Below are 27,422 nucleotides of genomic sequence, written 5' to 3' on the forward strand. Positions count from 1 at the left end.
CCTGAAAGACCCTTGTAGCCAGAAAGGTTAAATCCTCAAGAGAATTTATTCTGCAATGTTGCTTTATTGTAGATACATATACATATCTGTACATTCAAATAAATTTAAAGGATACATTAATAGCCAATGAAGTCTCGGCTGACGTTGAAATGGCAAATGCACTGTTAAAAATAAATCCCACGTCATGTACTCAGCACTAAGATTTCTCTCTTGTGCTTCTATTTGCAATGTTTATAGGACGAAGCTCAATGCAAGCAGCTCACCTGCTTGTGTTACCTCGAGTAAAACTGGCGGGGAGCCAATCTGGTGGTGGTACACAGAGATCATGCTATTGCAGTTTACACGCTCAGCAAACTGTAGCCACAGTAAAGTCACATAAAACTGAGAAATGCCCATTTAAGGGTATAAAGAATGGGGGGAGAATTTCTGCCAGAGGGGGGGTTTGGTTTCTCTCAATTTGCCATCACTTTGTCAGTATAAATAGTTCCTGGTTTCTGTCAAGTGACGGCAAAAAGAGCTGGAGAACTGCAAAAATTCCACTCCAATCTCATGTACTGGGAGTTCTGCTCCCCTGTAGTCACCTTGTCCCCAATCTGCACATTGTTGCCCTTCCATTCTTGGGGGTGCCCAAGAGGGGCAGGCCAAGGCCTACATTAGCCCCGATTTGGTTGCTGGAATGTCTGTAACTATGGGACAGGTGGTGGGATTGGGATGTGCACCTTTGCACGGGGAGCTGGCACTGAAGGAGAGAAAAGGATGATCACCTTCCTAGTTTCGAACTGGACAATGCCAAAGTTATTTACAAAATAGACTGACCGGAGATGTCTAGACTGGACACCATAACTGGTCTATAAAACGAAACAGCCTCAATAGTGAATCAGTGGCCCATTTTACACCTGGCTCAGATTTATTCTCTTCTCCATTGAAGTCAATGGATTCACCATGGAGTCCATTTCACCCCCACAGGCAATGACCAACTTTACCACCCCCCCACCGCCGAAAGTCTAATTTTGAACCTTTCATATGTTGTGGAAGCATTAACTGTTGATTCCATTTTGGATTTAGCAAAAGGGTCGCATCACTAAACAAGAATCGACTGGCCCACGCTTGGCACAGTCCCCCCACCCCACCCCCGACCCCTCCCCCACTCAACCTCATCCCCTCAGCCTTGGAACAGGTAGGACTGGCGACTTGGCAAACGGAAACCACCCAAAGGGCACAGCAGTGCCTCACTACCAGCAGTATTGGCCTGGCAAAGCCAATGGTAGGAGATAGATTGTTGCCTCTCTAGCTGTTCACCACTGCCCAGCGTGAAACCCAGAACTGAATGGATGCTGCAGATAGGCTCAGCCACACTCACTCTCACGTTACAAACAAAGCTTCGGAATACAAAAATATTTTCTTTGCTCCCAATGTTTCCAGGAGGGCAGATTAGAACTTTATAGCACATTTCAAAATATAAAAAAGTTTAAGCCATTTCCATTGGACGCAATACAAAAATAGTAAATAATCTGACATATTTGCAGCTATGTACATTTTCAGATGGAGCCTTTTACACACATTCCATTGCCTATTGACTATATAAATAGGTTAAATCGAAAGGACAGGGACGTTTCAGAATCTACAATGATCTGATCCTCGCCAGAATCTTCAAGTATTGCAAGGGAGTCCTTTGGGGCTTCATACTTTGTACTTCTGTCTGCCCTTTTCACTGATCACACAAATATGCTTTGAAAGAAAGAAGAAGAAAGGTTCAATGACAATGGCACAGTTATGCTAGTTAAAACTAACTTTTTTTAAAAAAAGGTTCAGTGGAATTGTAATAGAGAACTTAAAATTTTCAATATTGGTGAACAACTGTAAAAAGCAAGATCCGCATTTATATAGCACCTTTCATAACCTCAGCACATCTCAAAGTGCTTTACAACTAATGAAGTACTTTCTAATGTGTAGCTACTGTTGTAATGAATGCAGCAGCTAATCTGTGCACAGCCCGGCCCCACAAACAGCGATGTGACAATGAGCAAATAATCTGTTTTGGTGATATTGGTTGAGGGATAAACATTGGTCCAGGACACGAGGAAGAACTCACTAGTTCCTTTGTAAATCGTGCCTTGGGATCTTTTATATCCACCCGAGAGGGCGGGCAGAGTCCTGGTTTTAACGTTTCACTACGTTGGGATGTATAAAGCCATTCAGCCCTTGCATTCATCGCGTCATCCAGATCTATGTACCAGTTGGTAATATTGTCCCACCTTCTCCCTTTCTAAAAGGTACTGGCTTACATCCAATAAGGGTGGCGTCCTTCCAGTAGCTCACCCAATTCTTCGTGTGTGAGCTTAATAGTATTAGCATAGAGATAAAAGCAAAGAACTGCGGATGCTGGAAATCCAAAACATAAACAGAATTACCTGGAAAAGCTCAGCAGGTCTGGCAGCATCAGCGGAGAAGAAAAGAGTTGATGTTTCGAGTCCTCAAGACCCTTCAACAGAACTGAGTAATATTAGGAGAGGGGTGAAATATAAGCTGGTTTAAGGTGGGTGGGTGGGGGGAGAGAAGTTGGGGGGGGGGGGGGGGGGGGGTGGGGTGGTGGTTGTAGGGACAAGCAAGCAGTGATAGGAGCAGATAATCAAAAGATGTCACAGACAAAAGGATCAAAGAGGTGTTGAAGGTGATGATATTATCTAAGAGAATGTGCTAATTAAGAATGGATGGCAGGACACTCAAGATACAGCTCTAGTGGGGGTGGGGTGGAAAGACTGACAGGGCATTACAGGTATAGATTTTAAAATAATGGAAATAGTTGGGAAAAGAAAAATCTATATAAATTATTGGAAAAAACAAAAGGGAGGGGGAAGAAACGGAAAGGGGGTGGGGATGGACGAGGGAGTTCGAGATCTAAAGTTGTTAAATTCAATATTCAGTCCGGAAGGCTGTAAAGTGCCTAGTCGGAAGATGATCTCTTTTCTTTTCCCACCTATTTCCATTATTTTAAAATCTATACCTGTAATGCCTTGTCAGTCTTTCCACCCCACCCCCACTAGAGCTGTACCTTGAGTGTCCTGCCATCCATTCTTAATTAGCACATTCTCTTAGATAATATCACCACCTTCAACACCTCTTTGTTCCTTTTGTCTGTGACATCTTTTGATTATCTGCTCCTATCACTGCTTGCTTGTCCCTACAACCACCACCCCCCAGCCCGCACCCCCCTGCCCCAACTTCTCTCCCCCCACCTTAAACCAGCTCATATTTCACCCCTCTCCTAATATTACCCAGTTCTGTTGAAGGGTCATGAGGACTCGAAACGTCAACTCTTTTCTTCTCCGCCGATGCTGCCAGACCTGCTGAGTTTTTCCAGGTAATTCTGTTTTTGTTAGTGTTAGCATAGAGATGACCTGACGGTGGGGCGGGTTGGTTATATATTACAGTCCAATCCCACTTTCAACCAACATCCATTCAGAAATGCTTTGAAGTTGCTCTCATTAAGTAGTGATCAGGAGAGAAGCCGCCCATCAAACACCACAGAAAATTAATACAACTTATATTTATCTAGCACCTTTAACATAACAAAAACATCCCAAGGCACTTCACAGGATCATTACTAAACAAAATATCACACAGCCAGGTAAGGAGATATTGCAGATCAGGTGACCAAAAGTTGGTCCAAGATGTAGATTTTATGGAGCGTCTTAAAGGGGGCAAAGTGGCGTAGTGAGGCCATGGGAGGATATTCCAGAGCTTCGGCTGAGGCAGCTGAACAAACGGCCACCAATGTGGAACAATTAAAATTGGCGATGCTCAAGAGGCCACAATTAGAGGAGTACAGAGATCTCGGAGGGTTGAGGGCTGGAGGAGATTACAGAGGTGGGGAGGGGAGAGGCCAGAGAGGGATTTGAAAACCAGGATGAGATTTTTTAAAATCAAGATACCGCTTGGCTGGGAGGCAACGTAGGTTAGTGAGCACGGGGGTGATAGAGGAACTGGATTTATTTGAGTTAAGACAGAGGCAAGAGAATTTTGGATGCCCTTAAGTTTACGAAGGGGAGAATGTGGGAGACCAGCCAGGAATGCATTGGAATTGTTGGGTCTAGAGGTAACAAAATAAATCTTTTCTCTAGAAGACTGAAAGACAACCTAGCATACACCATGCCCAATATTCAGACCCATTTCCCATTTTGCATCACAATCTGAGACAAGTTTCTCCCCAAGATACTTCCAGAACTATGCAGGAATGCAAGATAGTCACTAGGAAATCCAAAAAGGAATTCAGGAGAATAATGAGAATGTGGAGCTACAGGGAGTAGATATATTTAAGGGGAAGCTAGATAAACACATGAGGGAGAAAGGAACAGAAGACTATGTTGACGGGATGAGGTGAAGTGGGCGGGTGGAGAGGGGGGGCTCATGTGAAGCATAAACACCAGAACGGATGTGTTGGACTGAATGGCCTGTTCCTGTGCTGCAAACGTATGAACAATTCTATGTAGTGATATGCAATTTCTGTTCTTTATTCTTTCATGGGATGTGGTGGTCACTGGCAAGACCAGCATTTGTTGCCCATCCCTTATTGAAATGGCTTAGCAAGTCAAACAAAGGGCAGTTAAAAGTGTCAACCACATTGCTGTGGGTCTGGAGCCACATGGATGCCAGTCTGGGTAAGGATGGCAGATTTCCTATATTCAAAGGAAGGAAGCAATCGGTGATAGTTGTCATGGACACTATCAAAATTTCATTTAAATTTAAATTCCACCAGCTGCCATTGTGGGATTTGAACCCATCCCCTGAGCATTAGCCTGGGCATCTGTATTACTAGTTAAGTGATATCACCACCATGCCACCCTCACCACTGATTAATTACAAATATCTACTGGAAGGAGAGAGAAAATGTTCTGAATAACGGTGACTCATCCTTCCACTGCAAAAACCAGGTTTGTATCAACCGCAGCCACACACCATATGCCATTGTAGACTGCTGGATCTGTGACACTCATTCCCGCCCCCTCCCTCTCAGCTTACACCCTCCTGTCTGGGACACGCTGACAACCAGCTGCCCCATGGCTAGGCAGATTCAGGGAGGGGAAAATAAAAATATACCGAGTCGGAGCCATAAACAGGCAGCTGCAGGCGTGTAATCTGAGGGCAGCTCCTGGGCTGCAAGATGGCCTTGCCCGGGGAGCTGTCTTAAAGACAAATGCAACTTTCAACTGGCAGAGGCTTCTGCTCCTAGCACGTGGAGGGGGAGGGGGGAGGGAGGAGGGGGACCGGGAAAGGAGAGGGAAGGGGAGAGGAGAGGTACAGCAGGGAGGGGGGAGGGGGAGGGGAGAGGAGGGGGAGGGGATGGAGCTTGGAAGGAGGGAGGGAGGGAGGGAGGAGAAGAGCAGAGTAGTGAATGGTTTGCTCCTTCTGAACAACTGAGTAGAAACAGTTGATACTGGAACAGCTAACTACAGAAACAAGAAAAATGGAAAGGTGTATTCTTTAGTTTAATGGAAACCAGATACAGCTGCAGAGAACTCAGTTTAACAGAAGCAAAGCATTGACAAATCAAGTTTTGATTATAACATCACCAACGTCTTATATTTCCAAAGTGCCTCTAATATAAGAAAACATGGCAAGACACTTGAAAACCATACTCCGAGGACAGAGGAAGAACTTTAATTCACGGAGCGTCTTTCTGACCTAAGGACATCACAAAGAACTTCATGAGGAAACATGGCAGCCTGTGTGTGCGTAGCAAACAGTATTGTGATAAACATCTCAATGATCATTTGTCTGTGTTGTGTACGCGCACGTGCGTGTAATAATTGAGGGACAGATATTAGCCAGCAACTTGGGAGCTGCTAACTGGATGGTTTGGTGGCAGTAATGTGAAAACTATCTGCCAATCTAACATACAAGTAGCCCACAGCAAACAAGGCAAAATAACAAGGCAAAATCAAATGCGAGAAGCGGAAGAGCAACAGAAAAAAAATAAATGACCTTCCTAGGAGAGGATAATGAAGCAGCAAATAATTACGGGAGCGTGAAATTAGAAGTGGATGGACATCCCGTAGAGTGTAAATTAGACACAGGTGCAGGTGTTTCAGTATTATCTGATGAAGTAAAGTGGCTTAAAAATATCACATTGTAGCCATCCTCCATGCAGTTACCAGTTCCAGGAGGGACTACGCTGAAAGTTACAGGCCAACACTTTGAAAGATTAAGATACAGAGATAAAAGGGAAGAATTTTCTCCCCGTTGTGCGGGCTGGGCAGAAGGCAGGCGCGCACACAATTGCCGCCCGCAATTGGCTGCACACCCCCATTTTACGTGGGCGGGCCAATTAAGGCCCACCCAGCATGACACGCACCCAGAAGCACTGAGCGCTCCCCTGTGCGGGCGGGAGGGAGGGAGAGAGAGTCGGGGCCTGCGCTCTCTCACGCACATGCACGAAAGAGTGCAGAAATCTCTCTGAGGCATGGAGCTGCCTCATCAGAGTTTTTTTTTCAGTTTTTCACAATGAAATTAAGATTTTTAAAAAATTATTCCGACATGTCCCCTTATGGGACAGTGTCACATGAGCTCGGACATGTCTATGAATCTTATTTAAAAATTTTTATTAAAATTAAAGAACTTTCATGAAACCTCATCCCGCCCTTGGATGAGGTCCCATGAAAAATGCAAAGGCGACCTGGGCTCTTCGCCTGCCCCCCCGCCAACCTTAAGGTTGGAGGGGCAGCCCTGTTATTGAGTTCAATTGGTATTTAAATGGCCTTAACTGGCCTTTGACAGTTCGGCGGGCGTGCAGCCGACTCTGGTGCATGCCTGCCAAACCGAAAATCGGAATGACGTGTGGGACGCACGCCCAATGTCACCGCGCGTCATTTTACACGTCAGCGAGTGGGGCCTGTCCCCGCACGCTGACCAGAAGATTCAGGCCAAAGAAATCATTGAACATTTGTATGTCATACAGAGCCATGAATCATTATTAGTACGCAGGGAAGCATGCTTACAACGGAGGCTGATTTACAAGGTTAATGAAATTGCTGCTGAGCAGTCCTATAATGTATTCAGGAATGAATTCCTGGCATTATTTTTAGGCTTAGGGAAGCTGAAAACAGAACATTATGTAACCCCAAGAGTCGATGCTAAGCCAATTTGCCTCTTTACACTGAGAAAATTCCCTCGCCCACTCTTAGACAAAGTCAAGAGCGAGATGGAGCACATTACGACAAGGGGTCATCTCTGCAGTAACCATACCGACGAAGTGGTGTTCTGAAATGGTCGCAGTACCAAAATCTAATGGTTCAATTGGAATCTGCATGGACGTGACTCAATTAAACAAGTCAGTGGAGCATGAGATCCACCCGTTGGAATCAGTGGATGAAAGTCTCACCAAATTAGCAACAAGTGCCCTTGTCACAAAATTAGATGCTAACAGCGGTTTTTGGCAGTCGCCTCTGGACAAAGAATCCAGATTGTTAGCCACTTTTATAATGCTATTCAATCGTTATTGTTTTTAACGGGTTACCATTTGGAATTGCTTCTGCAGCCGAGATTTCTAAAGAACGATGTCTCAGACGCTCAAAGGCCTGGAAGGAGTAATATGCTGCCTGGATGCCACACCCGTTCACGGTTCGTTGGGGGGACACACCGTAGAGTGAGAGCGGCCCTCAAGGTTCTCCAGGAAGCAGGTTTGGCATTGAACGAGAAGTGTGAATGTGCAAAGCCTATGATAAAATTCCGAGGGTGCATTGTGCAAGGTTCTGGTATAGCTGCCGACCCACTGGAAATCAAGGTGATTAGAGAGTTCTCACAGCCTAGGGACATCAGAGAGCTGCAAAGATTCCTTGGGATGGTCAACCAAGTAGGCAAACTTGACAGAAATCACTTGAGTCATTGAGACAGCTGTTGAGCCAAGGTCAATAGCAGTGGTGGAACGTGGATCAGCAAAGTGTTTTTGACAAGATCAAAAATCTTCTAATTTCACCAGAAATTCTAGCGCACTATGGTCCAGAGTTGCCAACAGCAGCGGACGCATCAGCTACTGGCTTGGTCGCAGTGTTGTTCCAAGTTAAAAAGATGAACCAACCAGACCAGTTTGTCACCTCTCACAGACATATATTGAGAATTAAGCATTTAGCAGCCATGGGTGTGCAAGAAGTTCTCTGGTTATTTTTATTTGTTTTATTCGTTCATGGGATGTGGGCGTTGCCGGCTAATTGCCCTTGTTCAGAGGGCAACCACATTGGTGTGCGATTGGTCTGGAGTCACATGTAGGCCAGCCAGATAAGGTAAGATTTCCTTCTCTAAAGGACATTAGTGAACCAGATAGGTTTTTACGATAATCGGCAATGGTTTCGTGGTCATCATCAGACTTTTAATTCCAGATTTTTATTTAATTCAAATTTCACTATCTGCTGTTGGTGGGATTCAAACCCACATCCCCAGAGCATTACCCCTGGGTATCTGGAACACTAGTCAGTGACAATACCACTATGCCACTGCCTCCTCTGATTACATGATGGGGTTGGAGTTTAAAATTGAAACTGACCACAAACCTTTGGTTACTCTTCTTAACCTAAAGGAGATTGCAAATATGCCACCTAGAATTCAATGCTTTAGACTCAGACTAATAAGATACGATTCAGTGAATGAGTATGTTCAAGGGAAGTACCAGACTGCAGATGCAGTATCAAGAATACCAGTAGAAGGAGTCAAACAGGAAGCCTTGAATTTCACAGAGGCAGTGGAAGCATATACTTTGCTCATTACCAAACACAAGTGCAGCTCCCACAACACTCAAGCAGCTTGACACTATCCAGGACAAAGCAACCTGCTTGATTGGCACCCCACCAACAAATGCTGACTCCCTCCACCACCAACGCACAGTGGCAGCAGTGTGTACCATCTACAAGATGCACTGCAGGAACTCACCAAGGCTCCTTAGACAGCACCTTCCAAACCCATGACCCTACCATCTAGAAGGGCACATGAGAACACCACCACCTGGAAGTTCCCCTCCAAGACACTCACCATCCTGACTTGGAAATATATCACTGTTCCTTCACTGTCACTGGGTCAAAATCCTGGAACTCTCTCCCTAACAGCACTGTGGGTGTACCTACACCACATGGACTGCAGCGGTTCAAGAAGGCAGCTCACCACCACCTTCTCAAGGGCAATTAGGGATGGGCAATAAATGCTGGGCTAGGCAACGACATCCCATGAATGAATAAAAAAAGCTTACCAGCAACTAGGAGAGTACAAGAGATTAAGCTAGCAGAAAAACTGGATGATGAATGCATCCAAATAAAAGAATATTGCCAGAAAGGATGGCCAGGTTACACTCCTAACAACCCAGTATTATGCCAGTATTTCAGGCAGAGGGTTATCTCACAATCACTGGTGGTTTCTTAGCTTTTCACAATAGACTAGTCAGCTCTAAATCACTTTGACATGAAATTCTACAAAAAAAAATACATCAAGGTTTCTTGGGGATAGCGAAAAGTCAAGCAAGAGCCCAGTAGTAAGCCTGGTGGTCAGGCGCTAGTCATTCTACTGAAGAGTTCATCTCCAATTGCTTCAATGTGTACAGTGAATAGCCAACAGCAAATCGAACCACTGGCATCCTCCACTTTTCCTTCGAGGCCATGGCAATGCCTGGGAATGGATTTATTTGTCAGGTACGCGCCCGCTCGCGGGATGTAACATCCTGCCCCATAACTTTGTGCGGGAACAGGGTTTCATGCACGTGACTAGCTTGCCTAGATATCCTCCGTAGAATGGGGAAGCCAAAAGAAGCGTTCGAACAGTCAAGGAATTGATGAAGAACAACAACAAAGATGTTGGCTTAACCCTTCTTAGCTACAGAACTTCACCAGTACAAAAATGGGCTCACGCCATCAGGATTGTGGCAAGCACAACTTCCAGCTCTACAACAAAAACTATAACCCAACATTACCTCAGATGACCGTGACGGTGTTAAGAAGTGTGAGCAGCAACAAAGACACAATCAAGCTCGTAACTTCAACTTCAGGCACAGAGCACAAAGCTTAAAATTGCTACAGCCTGGGGAGAGAGTGTGGATACGAGATCAACAGAAAATAAGGCATTGGAATAGAAAGAGCTCCACAGCGGAGATCTTACAGAATTGAGACGGGCAAAGGAAATGTAAGGAGAAACCAAAAATCCCTCATATCATTGGGAAGGAAACGAATGGAAATGTGGACTTAATATCCAGATCCCGATAGAGACAAAGAACCAGAGACAAGACATAGCACTGTAACCAGCCAGGAACAAGACACTCATATCGACCAAAAAGCGAGCGTAGATAGATCGTTTTCAACCTCCGAGTGAGATAAGAACCAGACCAGTGAGGTGGGCCAAAACATCACAGAGTTCACCCTATGAAGTCTAAGTCTTTATGGGGAGCTGTAGGAGTATGTATATATTTGGGATAAAGATTGGCGGGGGGGGGGGTGGCGGAGACGTAGAGTGAAGGGTTAACATGGGAAACACCTGATACTGATGTAACTATGATGTCATGTCACATGACTGAGAGACTGCGATCTGGTGGGAAGCAGAAGTACAACCTGGTGTAGAGTACTGGGATGTATATAGATTAACACAGTCTAAAGTAGCTTTCATTGGGAAACAGACAAACACTGAAGAACCTCATATGGAACCTGAAATCAAGATGAAACAAACAGCAGTGGGCAATGTGTGGAGGGTCATTCGTACAAAATAATGGAGAGGGATAACAGGAAACTTGTGAGAGGAAGATGATTCATGATGAGGCATCAACTACAGCACAGATAGGGCGCTTAAACCTGACTCCAACTTGTGTGGAGGTTCACAGTGCCAGACTCTGTCCAAGCATAGACATAAAATTTCCCATTTTGTAAATAAAGTTGTAGCACTGCATACTTACATTCAAGTCCCGGAAATACTCATTGTAATCCAGGGCATATCCCACCACAAATTTATCTGGGATTTCAAATCCTACAACTGCAAAACAAGCAGACAAGTGTTAGCACATTAACCATTGCTATGTTTCACATCACAAATGGGACTTTCTTCAACTGTACCTTCAGTCCATTTGATCTCACCTCTTCAGAATGCTTACTCTTTCATCTATATATTACAGTATCTAATTGGTTAATAAACCTATCCAATTTCTTGATCTCAACTGCCCTCTATAGAATCATATAAACTAGAAGGAGGCCATTCAGCTTTTTTGTTTATTCATTCATGGGATGTGGGTGTCGCTGGCTGGGCCAGCATTTATTGCCCATCAGAAGGTGGTGGTGAGCTGCCTTCTTGAACTGCTGTAGTTCATGTGGTGTAGGTATACACACAGTGCTATTAGGAAGGGAGTTCCAGGATTTTGATGCAATGCAGAAACTCACCAAGGCTCCTTAGGCAGCACCTTCCAAACCCACGACTGCTACTATCTAGAAGGACAAGGGCAGCACACAAATGGGAACACCACCACCTGGATGTTCCCCTCCAAGTCACTCACTACCCTGACTTGGAAATATATCGCCACTCCTTCACTGTCGCTGGGTCAAAATCATGGAACTCCCTTCCTAACAGTACTGTGGGTGTACCTAAACCACATGGACTGCAACAGTTCAAGAAGGCAGCTCACTACCACCTTCTCAAGGGCAACTAGGGATGGCAATAAATGCTGGCCCAGCCAGCGAAGCCCACATCTCATAAGTGAAGTAAAAAAAACTGCATACCATGAGACTGACAAAGACAAGACAGCCATTTAGCACAAGTATTACAGTCAAAATGCAGATGTTTCTGCAAATTGCTAACCCATACTCCATCTTTCCAGAATCCATTTTGCCCCCATTCACCACATAAAGTGACCTACTTATTATTTCTATTTCCTGGTGGCAACAACTTACACATCAAACTGTACAATTAAATCCTCTAAAGTAGAGTCCAGAGTTTTTGTCCATTTAGCCCTATCTCACAGAATACTCCTCAAGTCCAAACGCGAAGAATTATAACAGGAAACATTGAATCCAGAGATTAAATGTAAAAGCACTACCCCTATCCCAGCTGTGTTGCAGACTTGAATTCCAATTTGTGCATGAATGAATGAATGTGCGTAACAACATTCTCAGGTCATTCTCGCACCCCTATCAAAGCGAAAGTGACAGGCAGTTTAAATGCAGTATTGCTGTTTGAATGTCACCTCTAGACTTGACTATTCCAATCATCTTCCATCCAGTCTCCCATTTCCCAAACTACAACTCAAGCTCATCCAAATACTCTGCTGCCAATATCCTAACTTGTATTAAGTGCCTTTCACTCCTCACCCTGTTCTCGCTGACCTACTCTGGCTCCCAGTCTGGCAATGACTCCATTTTAAAATTCACAACCTTGTTTTCAAATCCCACCATAGCCCTGGTTCCCCCCGCAACCTCTGTAACCTCTTCTAATTCCACAACCCTTTGATCTCACTCTACAGTCATCCAATGCTGGCTTCTTGCATTTCTGCTTTTAAACGCTCCGCCATTGGTGGCCGTGCCTTCAGCTGCTGAGGACCTAAGCTGTGAAGTTCTCACCCTAAACCTCTCCTCTCCATCTCGCTCTTCCTTAAAGTTGCTCCTTAAAACACATCTCTTTAAAAAGCCTTTGATCACCTGCCCCGAAATCTCTTTATGTGGCTCAGTGTCAAATTGTGTTTGAGAACGCTCCTGTAAAGCGCCATGGTACATTTTACCACATCAAACAGTGCTATAAAAGTACAAGCTGTTGTTCTGCACAAGACTGAGGAGAACAGAGAGTGAGAGGCCACAGGGGTTTTAAGGTCATAGTTTCAACAACTCTGCTCTAAAACTCATTTATCCAAAATTGCCCTTCTCCAGTTAGTTATCACAGCAGCTGGCTGGGTTAGATATGGACGAGAGTCTTCACCCACTGGGTGTAACTGAAAACACCCAGCTAGCTCAACTTTGAAAAGGAGCACAACGCGAAATGTTCTTTCTCGGACATTATTTAAATGAAAGGAGTGGAGCACTTACAGTCTGGTCTATATCCTGAACTCCGAGGGGTCCTTTTCAACAACAAGCTGTGAACAGATTTGAGTGAGAAACAAAGTCACTTAACTCCAGAAGTTGCATGCAATTAAAATAATTTACTAAACTACCTACAATTTCGAAAGGGAACTCTTGGGGAGGAGAGGAAAGCACAGAATAATGAAGGTCACTACGGTAAAATACGATGGAATGGACCAACAAAGGTCAGATTCCATGATTCAACAATGCATCGCAACCTGGTGGTTTGGTTCAGTTCATTACGTGCACTTATAAGGATGAGAGTTATTGCTCTACTTCAGAGGTCTGAGCACATATCCCGAGCTGACACGGAGTGCCACACTGTCAGAGGTGTTCTCATGTGGATGAGATGTTAAAATTAAGATAAAGGGAGAAAAAAAAGACTTGCATTTCTGAAGTTGTCTTGCATGACCTCAGGACATCTGAGTTTGCAATACAACTCAAAGTTACCTCATTGGCTCTAATGTCAGAAATGCAGCAGCCAATTTGTTCACAGCAAGTTCCCACAAAACAGCAATATGATAACGACGAGATCATCTGTTTTAATGATGCTGGGTGAAGGATAAATATTGACCAGGACACCGGAGAGAATTCCCCTGCTCTTCTTTGAAATAGCATTGTGGGATATTTTATATCCACCTGAGAGAACAGCACTCCCTCAGTTGCACACTGGAGTGTCAGCCTAGATTTTAGTGCTTAAAACTTTGGATTTGATTTGAACCAACAAACTTCAAATTCAGAGGCAAGAGTGCTACCAGCTGAGCTACAGCAGGGACTTGCACGCCTCGTATTTTAAAGTAGAGCAAGACGATCTGTGTCCTGCTCAACATTCCCCTCTGAACCAGTTTAACCGGCCATTTGCTGACAAGTGTGAATCTGCTTTTCATGGCTGGAGGATTTCATTTAAATAAAATTTCACAGCCCCTCGCCTGACACCCACCGAGACCCGGTACCTGGTTGACTGCAGGGCGAGAGGTTGCATTAACTTCAAAAGGGTAGAGTTCCTACTTCAAAATGCGCGATTAGGGTTGGGAGTGCAGTTTGGCGGGGCTGAGGGAAATTGTGGTCTACTCACCTCAGTGGAAATTTGAAATGATTAAGCCAACAAGCCGGGCATATCAGGATAATTGGAAGGTCAGATATACGTAAGCGACGTCAAATTACTGACACAGGCCCGATGGGCCTAATGCCTTCCTTCCATGTTGTAACTGCCAGAACTCTGGGGTAAATCGTACAGTTCAACAACCAGGTGAAGTGCTTCACACGAAGGCAATGCAGATTGGGAAGTCAAGACATCAGTGTGAAAGGTTTCCACCGACCAACTTAAACAGATGACGAACTGCGCTGGGGTCAGGTTCAGCAAGCGGACAGTGCACAGGAATCCCTGACATTCACTCCCATTACCCAAAATCTCTGAGTCAGGCAGGTCCAGTTATAGATGTACAGGAGGTGAAGCGTACCCTACCTTGCTACTTTGACCATTTGGGGCTTGTAGTTCTCCAGGAGTGTAAGAAGTTTCGTCATTGTTCTGCCAGTTTCTACAATGTCCTGGAGAGGGAAGCAACACGAGGCACTAAATTATTACCAAGTTACAGAATTCAACAAGTTGGAGACATGGAGGAAATGGAAATACACTGCAGGAATTCACCAAGGCTCCTTAGACAACACCTTCCAAACTCACGGCCACTACCATCTAGAAGGAGAAGGGCAGCAGACACATGGGAACACCACCACCTGGAAGTTCCCCTCCAAGTCACTCACCATCCTGACTTGGAAATATATCGCCGTTCCTTCACTGTCGTTGGGTCAAAATCCTGTAACTCCCTTCCTAACAGCACTATGGGTGTACCTACACCACAGGGACTTCAGCAGTTCAAGAAGGCAGCTCACCACCACCACCTTCTCAAGGGCAACTAGGGATGGGCAATAAATGCTGGCCCGGCCAGCGAAGCCCGTAACCCGTAAATGAATTGAAAAATGGAAAACACACAAAAGTATTTCATGAAATTAACGTTACTTATACATACCAGTACATAATCGTCCAGATCAATCATCTTTCCCCCACTATAAATTACTTAGGACTAGAACATGGAACTGAGGAGGAGTAGGCCATTCAGCCCTTTGCGCCTTTTCCACCATTCAATAAGATTATGGCTGATCTACTTGTGGCCTGAACTCCACTTTCCTGTCTGTGCCCCCATCCTCTACTCCCTTGTCTAACAAAAATCTGACTTCCCACCACCATCCCCACGATCTCTCTCCATAATATATCATGACTGTCAACCACCTTGGCTTAGCAGTCACACTCTTACCCTGGAGTTTAAAGGTCTCAATCTCCTGTTTCACCACTCCTGTCAACCTGAAGGCAATATCTGTTTTTTTTCCCCAAAAGACCCTGATCAAAAATCAATATATTATTTTACTCTGTTCTTATCATTACTTTGTTTTTGACTTGGAAAAAGTATCAATTGTAAAGCTTGCCTCGAGTTGGTCCTTGGCTGGACTGGGAGTTGATTTTAAATAAATAAACCTTTGGCAATAGAAATTAACTGACTATTCGCTGCCCACCCTATACCCAAAAGCAGAATCACCAGCCTAGCAGGTCATGACCCAGGCCCAGCTCAGATGAAGGAAGTAGGCCTGACCAGCAACAAGTATAAAATCTCAAGAACGCTAAACTGCCTTTTCTTTGCCTAAAGATCATTGGTTTAGACAACCACTGAGTTTTAATCTACAACTCCCAATCCTGCTGTCCAATGGATTAAATTCAATCTCCTTGTGAAGAGCTGAGAAATAGCATTTTCTTTTTAAGAAAACATATTACATCAAGGTTCACCATGGCCAGAAATCACAAAACGTGACAGGTTTTTTGAGATTTATTTTTAATCAATTCAGTCCGAGATAGTGGCGGTCGGTTAAGGGGATTTTGTGCCCAAGGCCTAACACCAATGATAGCCAAATGGTGGCAGGAAATATTGCCACGGCCCTTACGTTTATATATTTTAAAAACTAAGGCTGGTTCTTCTCAAGCTTTTTGCAAGAGCGGTCGGGCGCAGTCACAAGTTCGATCACTGATCAGAAGGCCACGATACGGTAATACCTTTCCAATGCCCTAACTCACACCAATTCCCATTCACCCATCTCCCTTATAATCCCCGACATACATTGACTCCCGGTCCAGCAATACCTCGACTCTAAAATTCTCACTCGAGTTTCAAAATCACTTCATGGCCTCGCCCCACTATGTACACTCCTCCAACCCTCAAAGATCTCTGTGCTCCACCAATTCAGGCTCTTCATGCACCCCCCCAGCCGCCCCCCGATTTCCTTTGTTCCTTGATCGGCGGCGATGCCTTCAGACACCTGGACACTAAGCTCTGGAATGCCCTTGCCTGAATATCGCCACCTCTCTTACTCCTCCTTTAAAAAGTTTCTTAAAGCCTACCCCTGTCAGCAGGCTTTTGGCATGTGGCTCTAACATCTTTTGCAGCTATGCCAATTTCACCTGATTACACATCGGAGAAGCACCTTGCAACCTGTTACTACATTAAGGGTCCTACATAAATTCAAGTTGTTGTTGTAGCACGAGAGAGACGGTTTCTCTAATACCATCGTGTCCGCCCACATATCCTTGTACATAGCTACTGGAAAGTACGTCCATTCTAGGTATACACAAGCAGTACATGCAAATATAATATGGAAGCAGGTGGCATATACCAATGGGTACGTTGTACTCTCAGAGGCCATAATGGAGAATCTGGCTGACAGCAATTCAACTATCTACAAATTACAGGCTTTAAAAAAAAAATCAAATCTTGCGTTGCCTCATCTTCTTGATTTAGTTTGAAGATCATCAAGAGTCAAGAAAGAATGCCAGACTGAAAGCAAAACATCTTCAATAGACAACTGCAATTATTGAAAATCTGGGTTTGCCTGCACTGTATAAAATTCTCAGTAAGAGGTGAAACAACAGAATTTTAACCTGAGACTAATTAAATACTCTCATTTAAAAATGACACACTGCCAACGATAAATCAGTTTGTAGCCTATACAGGTTTGCATTCTTTCCTGAACAAAGCTGTATTGAACGAAGAGACCATATGAAAAGGGAGTACGCACAAAGTGTGCTGCACATGCCATGTGTCATGCATGGCATGTGCACTGTGCATTGGGCATGCTGTTATGACCACAACAGATGTTAATTGCTGAGTAAACCAAGTCCCAGAGGGAAATTTGGCTTTTTTCTGTATTCTGAAAACGAGAAGAAAACTTCTGATCTCAGCAGCGAGCAGACCACTAACATGTTTGGAATTTTAAAAATTAAGCAGTAAAAGTTTTATTAACAAGAAGAAAACAGAACGCAAGAATACAAAATTACAGTTACACAGTTAAAGTTAGTTGTAAACCACATTCCTCCCAAAAGACTCCCGCCCCCTGATTTCCTTTGTTCCTTGATTGGCAACGATGCCTTCAGACACCTGGACACTAAGCTCTTGATCAGACCCACAAGTAACCACCTTCCAGGCAATGCTCCCTTATAGATGCTTCACTGTAAAAATCCAGCAATGTTACCCAAGGCAAACTGCTGTAGCTTTAATAAAGGCATATCACATGACCTCTTAAAATCTCTTCCACTCTGCTGTGGAAATCCAAGACTTCAGGACAAGACTGCTTTTTGCAGCCCAAGACTTTTCTGGCTTGACTGGATGCCTGATTCAAACTGCATCTTCTCCCAGCCTAGAGCTGCTCCAGGAGATCTTCCTCACACAGCCAACAACTGCCAACCCCTAGGACCGCCACAGTAACTCTAAAATAACCTTTTGCCCCCTTTCATCTCAGGTTCCATTGTTTTCACTTCTCTTTGAAACTCAAATCCTTCCAAATATAAAATCGTTCATGTTTTTATTTTGTCTCTGCTTTCGGGTCAATAAAACGTAATATAACCTCTTCTGTTTGCCCATGGAACTGCTGTGAGATGCAAAAATGTTTCTAGTCACCTCTAACTTCCCTTTGATATTCAAATGAACTCTCAACTTATCTAAAAATGCAGATGTTAGATCCAACCTATTTACTTGTACCTCAACACCCCCCCCATAATATCCTATTATAAATGCACAAACCTAATGCCTCTATCCTTTCATGTCTTAAACCTCCCAGCCAACATGCCTCTAGTAACCTTTCCCCAGCATAGTTAAATCATTTACACACACAGGCACACACCTCTTCACAGAATAACACTGTTATTCCCCAAGAATATTTAAAAATAAAACATCCATTCTCACAATACTAACATGGTCTCAATACAGACAACAACATTTGTTGTTAAAGGCACTACCTAAATGCAAGTTAAGAAAGTAAAACATCTCAAGGCAGTTTATGGGCACATTATCAACAAAATCTGACACTGAGCCACGCAAGAGGGTATTAAGGCAAATGGCCAAAAGCTTGGTCAAAAGGGGTAGGTTTTAAGGAATGCCTTTGAGGAGGAGAGCAAGTGGTGGAAAGGATTGGGGGGGCGGGAGTGGTGGGGAATTCCACAGCTGAGGGAGAGAGCCGGAGAGGATTGGGGAGGAAATTCCAGAGCTGAGGGCCGCAACAGCTGAAAGGATGGCTGCCAATGGGGATACACAATAGGCCAGTGCTGAAGGAGACAGAGATTTTGTAGGGGTTGAAAGAGTTTACAGAGATAGTGAGGAGTGAGGCCATGGAGGGATTTGAAATCAAGGATGAGAAATTAAAATTGATAATACACAAAAACCTATTTCCAATAAAACTAGGAGACCTCTAGCGTGTTAAAAATATTAAACCACATACCCCACACAGCATTAAGAAAAGGAGAATACAATTGACTTACCTCAACAATTAGAACATTCTACATCATGTGCAGCATAGGGGGGAAAAAAGATTAAAACAATTTTAGTTTCAATGGCTTTATACCGAATAATCAAAAATCAGCTTGTGCATTATTCAAAGATGCTGATAAACGAGCTGACAAGTGGAACAGCTTCGTGAGGAGTGTGATAGCTTTGGCCTTACATTAGTTGGCTCCATAGTTGCTCATCTTCATCAATTAATCTTCTCAGTCTCACCACCATAGACAAAGACAAGCTGGTGGCGTGGGCAGATAGATGGCAGATGAAGTTCAATGCAGAGAAATGTGAGGAAGAACGAGAACACCGGTAGGAAGAACATGAAGAGACAAGAATAAAGGGTACAACTCTAAAGGGAGTGCAGGAGCAGAGGGGTCTGGGTGTACCTGTGCATAAGTCATTAAAGGTGGCAAGACAGGTTGAGAAAGCAGTTAATAAAGCATTCGGTATCGCAGGCTTTATTAATAGGGGCATAGGTTACAAGAGCAAGGAGGTTATGTTGAGCTTACATAAGACACTAGTTAAACCTCAGCTGGGGCACTGCATCAAGTTCTGTGCACCACATTTTAGGAAGGATGTGGAGGCATCGGAGAGACTGCATAAAAGGTTTATGAAAATGATTCCAGGGATGATAAACTTCATTATGAAGATAGATTAGAGAAGTTAGGACTGTTTTCCTTGGAGAAAAGATGGCTGAGAGGAGATTTGATTCAAAATTATGAGGAGCCTGGACAGAGTTAGTTAGGGAGAAACTGTTTCCATTGGCGGAAGGATTGAGACGAGAGGGCACAGCTTTAAGGTAATTGGTAAGAGAAGCAAAAGCGATACGAAAAATATTTCTTTCACACAGCGAGTGGTTAGAGTCTAGAATGCGGTGGAGGCAGATTCAATCGAGGCTTTCAAGAAGGAATTAGATGATTATTTGAAAAGAAACAATGTGCAGGGTTACGGAAGAAGGCAGGAGAATGGTACTAGGTGAAATACTCATTCAGAGAGCTGGTGCAGGCAAGATGGACCGAATGGCCTCCTTCTGCGCTGTAACAATTCTGTGACATAACTTGCCCCATCTCCTCCATTGCCAAGGCTGCCTCCCAGAAATTTGTCATCCATCAGTGAATCAAATATCGTTTCCCTTCAACAGTTTGTATAGCCAAAGTCCTGAATACCCCTCCCATATCTGGGAGGCTCTGACATCTCTTTGCCTCCTTGGGTAGGCAATCACTCTCTCTCTCTCTCTCTCACCATGAGGCTCCAATCTCTCTCACTCTCTTTCCATGTTGCAATCTTTCTCGGTGTTATTTTAAATTTGCACCAACGTGATTGAAAAAAAAAACAATGCCTTGAATGCAGGAAGCCTGGAATGACGTAGAATAGAAGAGGGCTTTGATAGATCAGGCTTACAAGAAATGGAGTTGAATTTTGCCAGCCTTTGGGAATGGACTGGGAGGCGGGGAGGCTGGGAAAATGGCATGAGAGGATGGCGGCAGGATGGGGGTTGGGGGGGGGTGGGGGGAGGTTGTGGTAATGACTTCCAACATCTTCCTGTCACCATGCCATTTGCCAGTGGTGGGAAACTTGGCAGATTGGCCGCCCACTGGGAGGCCAAGTAAGCCGCTTAAATAGCTAAATGAAGACCATGTCCCATCTCCAAGAGCATTTTTGGGGGGTCCACTGCTGCATAGGGAGACTATCCAGTGAAATTGGAGCTCCTCCCAATAGTCTCTGGAAGTGAGTGGGGGGGCTACCTCCTTTAGGGCATTCCATGGCACACAGAGGAGCTGCCCAGTAGGAACAATGTTGTTTCTGTAGCAATGGCATCACGTGCCCTCAGCACCCTCCTGTTTCCCACCCTCACCCACCAAGGCCTGCCTGCCAGGCTCTGCCTACCCCCAACCCCACATGTCCCCCCTCCTACCTTGAGCATGTCCAGCCATTGAGGCACCCTCATTCTGTAGCTGCAGCCCCAGCAATGTCCACTGCTAGTGGTGGCGCTGCTGAGCTGCCAGTCCTCTGATTAAATGGCAGCTCTTGGGGCTAGGCTGCCATCCTTAACAGGGACAGTCACTTAATTGGTTGCTGCTGGTAAAATGCGGCCCCGGGTTCCGCCGTCCACTGAAACAATGTCACCTCCCACTTTCAGCCCCAGTGGCAGGACTTCTGTCGCCTCAGAAAAATTCTGGCCACGAATTGGATAAGGTCATAAATAGCTAATTAAAAACTGGGTTTCATAGCAGAAGGCATAGAATGTAAAAGTTTAGAATTAATGGTTACCCCCCGTATTCACTATCCTACATTGAGACGTTGCTTAACCGGATGCCAATTTTAAAATTTACATCCTTGTTTCAGAGGGCTCAAAGGATGGAATTAGGATCCAAAAGTCACTCGTGTCTAGTTGGGCTGGTCACCTATAAAGGTTTTGACACCACTGGGGATAACTGGAGGGCAATGTGCCCAAGGTTATGGTTAGAAGAATAGAGTATGCAGGTGGAGTTACCAGCCCGAGAATTTAGCAGAAACAGAGCCCAGCCTGGTAGGATCTGCAGACCAGGGGAAATAGTTTTAATTTAATGTACTGGAGGATATGGGGACACCACACACCAGTGAGGCTGGGGGTAATGGGTGAGCAGGTCAAGATGCTTCAGGGAGTGTGTTTACCACAAAGCCATAGAAGAACTCCCTGTAAAAATTGAATAATGTTGTGATACGAGGTACATGCATCTTTAAGAGAACCATATCTTAAAACTGCTGTCAATCACTGCCACCTCAGCAGGATGTCATGTATTAATCTCATGGCTTGTATTCAGTCTACAAGCAGAAGCAGTACAGAACAATGTATTATACTTAGCCTCCTAGTTAATATTAGTCTTGGCTTCAAATAGAGAAGCCAGGTTATTGTTTCACCAATGCTTGCGTGATTGGTATGTTTATGTTGAAGAGAAGAATGTAACAAATGATACCCAACAGAATCAAGCAGATACACTATACTGATTTAACCTCTGTGGTGTCTCAAGCTTCCAAGCCTGGAATAATTGTAAGGCAGTCAGCAGTGTGCACGCACACCCCCAATACACAGAAGCATTTGGTTAAACCATTGTGGGACCGACAGGGAATATTGTACCAACCTTTCCAGCCAACATGCACAGGTCATCCCCTCCAATAACTTTCACCTCCTCTATGGTCTGGTCATTCTGTGTAAAAGACAGAGAGGGAGGGATAGCCATCTTTGCAGCAAAGACTTTGTAACAGATGGGAGATCATCAAATACTAAAGCATCCACTGGGACATCATCAGGAATTAACTCAGTTCCCGCTTAAAAGTCCTTCCAACTTATCCGACCCCTTGTGGGCTGCGTGTTTGCATTGTAATTTTAGCATTTACTGAATGGTTGCGCTTCACATTTCTAGATCTCAGGAAGATATTTGTAGCTGGAGTCTGAGAGTTTATCTGGTTTGTGTTAAATAATCATAACTGTGAAGAGAGATTGGTGTGACACTATAATGAAATTCAGTGAGCTGAAAGTTGGGCCATTATTAATCCTCTGGTATGCATCACTGCTCGTTGGCTCAGTTCATAGCGTCTCCGCCACACACAGCAAGGCCCCGGTTCAGTCCCCAGCCTGAATTGAGTAAACTGATCTTTCCGGAGGTAACAGTAAGAGGTAACACAATGGGCTTTAAGTGGCTCTGGGTCAGGGAAGCAGAAAATAAAAGAAATCAGACATCCTGGTAGTGAACATTATCCACCGTGATCCCCTGCTGTCAAAAGTATCTGTGTGCAGTTGGACTAAGCACAGATGTGAGCTGAGCTATGACAGGCCTCATGGGTTGAGCGGCCTTCCAACATTCCCAGTCTATGCCGACACATGAGTTCTGCTCACTCCGATGAGAGAATGTGTCTCCGGAGGATGCTGAATCAGGCAGGAGTGGGGAGGGTAGCAGTGTTTACAGGCGGGCTCGGGTTGGACGTGTTATAAAAACCTCAAGACGGAACCCAGCTCGCCCACTTCTGGTGTTAACGGAAGTGGGCACCCGAACTGCTCCCAGGGAAGGCAGATTGCTCATTTAAGTATTTTAATAAAGCTATGCGCCTCAGATTTTACCTCTGTTTTAAATTTAACATTGGCCGGTCAGGTTTCCCCGAGACTTGGGAAGCCCAGTAGCTAAAACGCGGTAAGGACTGCTGCGTGGGAAAGGTAAGTGCCTTGCCAGCATTGCTGGTGAGCTAGGAGTCTCCAGCCCATAAGCTAACCGCTTTCCATCCAGTGGTCTGAATCAGTCTCAACCCTCCCTGATCTGTCTCCGAATTCCAGAATAACCCATAATCCTCCAAACTATGCTGTATTCACCCCCGTCACCACCCAACCCCCTTGCGATCTTTTAGCAGCAGGAAACTTACCTGTCCCTGGGGGTGCAGCATTCCCCACCCAGCAGGGAGCCAAGCCTGCCAAGCAGACAGGTGTCCTGCTAAAAAAAAAAAATTAATCAAAAGCACACAGCATTTCAGGATACCCTGCCCAGAACTCTCCACCCCAACCCCGCTTCTGAGCCCGCTTGGAAATCCCGTCCCGGTAATCATCAATAGAGGACAATCTAGATCCTTATTCCTGGAATCATGACTTGTTGGTTGAACTTCTTTGTGTGATCCACTTCAGTTCACTTTGTTGATGTACATTATTCTATTCATCTTACCTTTAATGCGCAAGTTAGAAACCGGCCATTCTGAGCATCTCCTATTCAAGGCTGAGTTTGATAGATTTTTAATCAACAGGGGAGTGAAGGATTATGGGGAGCAGACAAGTGGAGGTGAGACCACAATCAGATCAGCCATGATCTTATTGAATGGCGGAGCAGGCTCGATGGGCCGAATGGCTGCTCCTAAGTTCCTATGTTCCTGCGGCTGAAAAGGAAATACTTACACAGTAACTCTTCAACCTGATGAAGTCGATGGTCATTGGGAGCGACTCATCCTGGTTCCTATTTAGAGCCTTGATGTAGTCTAAAAGGTCAGCAAAGAACTTATAACCTCCCTTCAACACACAGAGGACTACAATGTGATCACCTCCCATTTCCTTCGTTATATCTCTGGCCATGCGTTCTGTCCTGGGAAAACAAACATTAGCCAGTGTATCATCATATAGAGCACAGCACTGAATCATAGCCAAGTCTGCCAATCAGGCAGGTGTCCTGATAAAAAAAAAAATCAGAAGAGCACATCCTTTGGTAGAACTATCCAGTTAGTTTCATTCCTCCACCCTTTTCCCTATAGCCTTGTAAAGTTTTTCCCCTGACGGGTATTTATTCCATTATCATCTGAGAATTCTGCTTCCACTGTCCAGTACAGTGCTCCTGAAACATCAGGTCCAGTATAATATCATATAGACCAGAAGCATTTGAATGCACTCGATATTGAGATAGTTAACCTCAGTTGGGATGCTATGATTGGCTTCAGTTTTCTTTACCAGGGTGTCATAAAACCTGCCAGAGTTTCCATTCCTGATACCCACCTGGTGATGTCCGCTGTAGAGTTACAGCATGAGAGCGAGAGCCTGCGTGGGGGCATGAGAGAGTGTGTGACAGATCTATTGGTCAACCTGTTAAACTCCGTCTTGCAGTGTTTGTAGTTTTACCCTGTTTCTTTTTTTTTTGCTATTTTTGCAACTTTACTAAAATAAAGTTCATAACATTAAAGGGTGACATGATCCAAGGGTAGAATTGAATGTTCTCCCCCGAGGCGATTTTGGTGGCGTGGGGGCATTTAATGGGGTGGGAGGAGTGTAGTTGATGAAGACGCTGTCACCTTCCCACCTCTGCCCCAATTAAGTCCAGGGCAGGAAAGCTAGTGGACGGCCTTCCTGCCCTGCATCAATTGAGGCTCTTAAATGGACATTCGTTGCTCACTTAAGGGCCTCATCCCACTACCGTTGGTCATCAAGCAGCAGGTGGGCAGTTGCCATGAGGGAAACGTTAAAGGCAAAGCCCTTATTGGGTTTGCTTTAGGGCTCCTGGTAGGCACGGGGGGTGGTAGGCAGGGGGGGGGGGGTGGGGGCTGGCCCTTTGTCAGGTACTCAGGGCGGAATTTTACAGCCCCATCACAGTGGAGGCGGGGCCAGAAAATACAGCCGGCCGCTCAAAATACTTCAGCGGGAGTGGAAAATCCCACCGGCAGAGAGGCCGAAAAATTCCACCCTCGGTGCCTGATCATGGCACCTGGCATTGGGAATGTGGGGAGCCTCCAAGAGCCATACCCCTCGGGCTCCAGCGCCCCCCTGAAGCTATAGCGCTCCCAGTGGCCCTTGCTGCAATGGAGTGCTGCTGGCCTCTGATTGGCTGGCAAGTTCTCTGGGGGAGGGGGGGGGGGTTGCGGGGAAGTGGGATTTTTCAACCCCAGGGTCCTTGATCCCAGGGAAGGCTCATGGCTGGCCATTAAAAGTGCCTGAATGCCACTGAATATGGAGAGGCCTTCCCCAAAGCAGGTGATGCAGGGCTGACCTTTGCCTCCTGGGCTAAATTCTGCCCTAAGTCTTTAAAATGATAAGTGAAAAAAAATCTAGAGTAAAATCCCGAAACTATAAAGCCCAAGGATTGAAACAGAAGCACATTTTCCACACAAAGCGTAGTGAAAAACCTGGAAAACTCTCCCAAATTGCTGGGAAATTGCAGCTTTCAAGACTGACATTAACGGATTTTTGGTGAGTTAGCGAATCAATGACGGATAAACGGGGCCCAGTTGTAGATTATCCACAATTAGGACTGACTTCAGGGTTTACATGCCTCCTCCTGCTCTTATGCTCCCAGTTCTATAGTTTAGTTCTGATGAAGGACAGAAACCAATTTGTTTTCTCTCTTTACAAATGATGGCTGTATATTTCCAGCATTTTTTTTGTCTCGACTTCAGAATTCCAGCATCTGCAATTTGTTTGTCTCTTTTATATCTCAATTGGCGAGACTGCGGGCCTCAATGCTGCGCATCTCCCAACTGTTGTGTAGATAGGCCAAGGCAACGCTGTAATTTTCAGTCTCCGATGTCACTCATCAATGGTTTTAATTATAAAACTTTAGCGCCATCTGCTCCACTGCACACTCTGTACATCTGTTTTTTTCTAAAAAAAAAATAAAGGCAAACATCCCCACACTCCATACCTGAAAGTGACCATTTTTCCCTCTGAGAAATGCACGCACTCATGCAGGAGAGGGACCTCAGTGCTGAGAAATGAACCACCTTAATATTTCGGGCAGTGTTGAGCACTCCCAGCACAGGTGCAGCACCCCTTGGATATTTAGTGCTTGTGGGTCCATTGCTGCCAGCAGCTGCACTGACATTCCTGAAATTCATTTTACCTATAGGACCCTCATGCTTTGAGCAAAGAGGGTGGACATTCTGTCCAGGGTTCTGGACTGGATTCAAACCCAAGCTCGAGCGTTGGCGAACTTCCACTTCTTCACAGTAAACTGCCCAAAATAAATTAAATGGAATTTCAACCACACCCTCAAACCCACTGCTAAAAAAAAAACAACACACACTTAAATATATACACATGCACACACAGATGGATGCAGTCCAATTGGTCTGTGCCAGAAACCAAGAACATAAGATGCTTGATCAAAATGGGATCCCATTCGATATTCATTCAGAGATTTGAATCCAGGAGTCTCTCAATGATATGTCTTAGCGCTGAAGCAAGGTTCCATCCTCACTCTCACCTTCCCCCTTCCTTTCCCCTCACTTCCCTGGTCTTAAGTTGAACAGTAAATGCAGACATCCAGTGGGAGGGCAGATTCCATTAAACCAGTGTTGCTTTATATTCTTATTTTCTAAGCAAGTACAGATTAGTATTCTGGTAGAATAATAAAAAAAACGAGCTGAAGGAAGACAGAGTTAGAGCCAACATTGGGTGGAGCTGCGCCTGACATTTTTCTAATTCAATATTTTAACTTTATGGCCATGACAGCTGCAATCAGGTCGATTATGGGAGCCAGAGGGACAGAGAAACTCAAAATTCTTGCTCTGGAAAAAGGAGCTGGAATGATTAGATCGCTTTTGGCCATACTTCACAAAAAAGGGACTGGGGTAATTAATTAGAGTAGATACAAAGCTCATCCCCTCCATGTAAGTGGCTCAGTTGATAACACACTCGCCTTTGAGTCGCAAGGTTCTGGGTTCAAGTCGCACTCTAGGGCTTGAGCACAAAAATCAAGGCAGTGCAGTACTGAGGGAGCACCGTCAGGAGTGCTGTCTTTCAGATAAGATGTTAAACCGGGGCCCCACCTGTCTCCTTGGGTGGATGTTTTACATCCCATGGCACTATTCTGAAGAAGAACAGGGGAGTTTTCTCCAGTGTCCTGGCCAATAATTATCCCTCAATCAACATCAGAAGAAACGAGTTATCTGGTCGCTGTCACATTGCTGCTTGTGGCAGCTTGCTGTGTGCAAATTAGTCACCGCAGTTCCTACATTACAACAGTGACTACACTTCAACACGTACTTTGTTGGCTGT

General features: G+C 44.9%; 1 protein-coding gene across 3 annotated transcripts in view; it reads right to left on the reverse strand.

Annotated features, from left to right (window-relative positions):
- Positions 1-44: 44 nt before the first annotated feature.
- The window catches only part of hprt1l (hypoxanthine phosphoribosyltransferase 1, like), a 63,715-nt gene continuing 36,337 nt past the window's right edge, over positions 45-27,422 (reverse strand). For 2 of the 3 annotated variants that reach the window (XM_078544639.1, XM_078544641.1), the window contains 7 exons: positions 23,844-24,027; positions 22,051-22,116; positions 18,913-18,930; positions 14,524-14,606; positions 13,026-13,072; positions 10,916-10,992; positions 45-1,728 (listed from right to left, as the gene is read on the reverse strand). In XM_078544639.1, coding sequence (XP_078400765.1) covers positions 1,681-1,728; positions 10,916-10,992; positions 13,026-13,072; positions 14,524-14,606; positions 18,913-18,930; positions 22,051-22,116; positions 23,844-24,027 — 523 coding nt within the window. In that variant the 3' untranslated portion in view covers positions 45-1,680. The remainder of the gene's footprint in view (positions 1,729-10,915; positions 10,993-13,025; positions 13,073-14,523; positions 14,607-18,912; positions 18,931-22,050; positions 22,117-23,843; positions 24,028-27,422) is intronic. The other variant, XM_078544640.1, reaches the window with a different exon arrangement.

Source organism: Cetorhinus maximus, chromosome 6 (assembly GCF_964194155.1).
Source record: "Cetorhinus maximus chromosome 6, sCetMax3.hap1.1, whole genome shotgun sequence".
Classification (NCBI taxonomy): domain Eukaryota; kingdom Metazoa; phylum Chordata; class Chondrichthyes; order Lamniformes; family Cetorhinidae; genus Cetorhinus; species Cetorhinus maximus.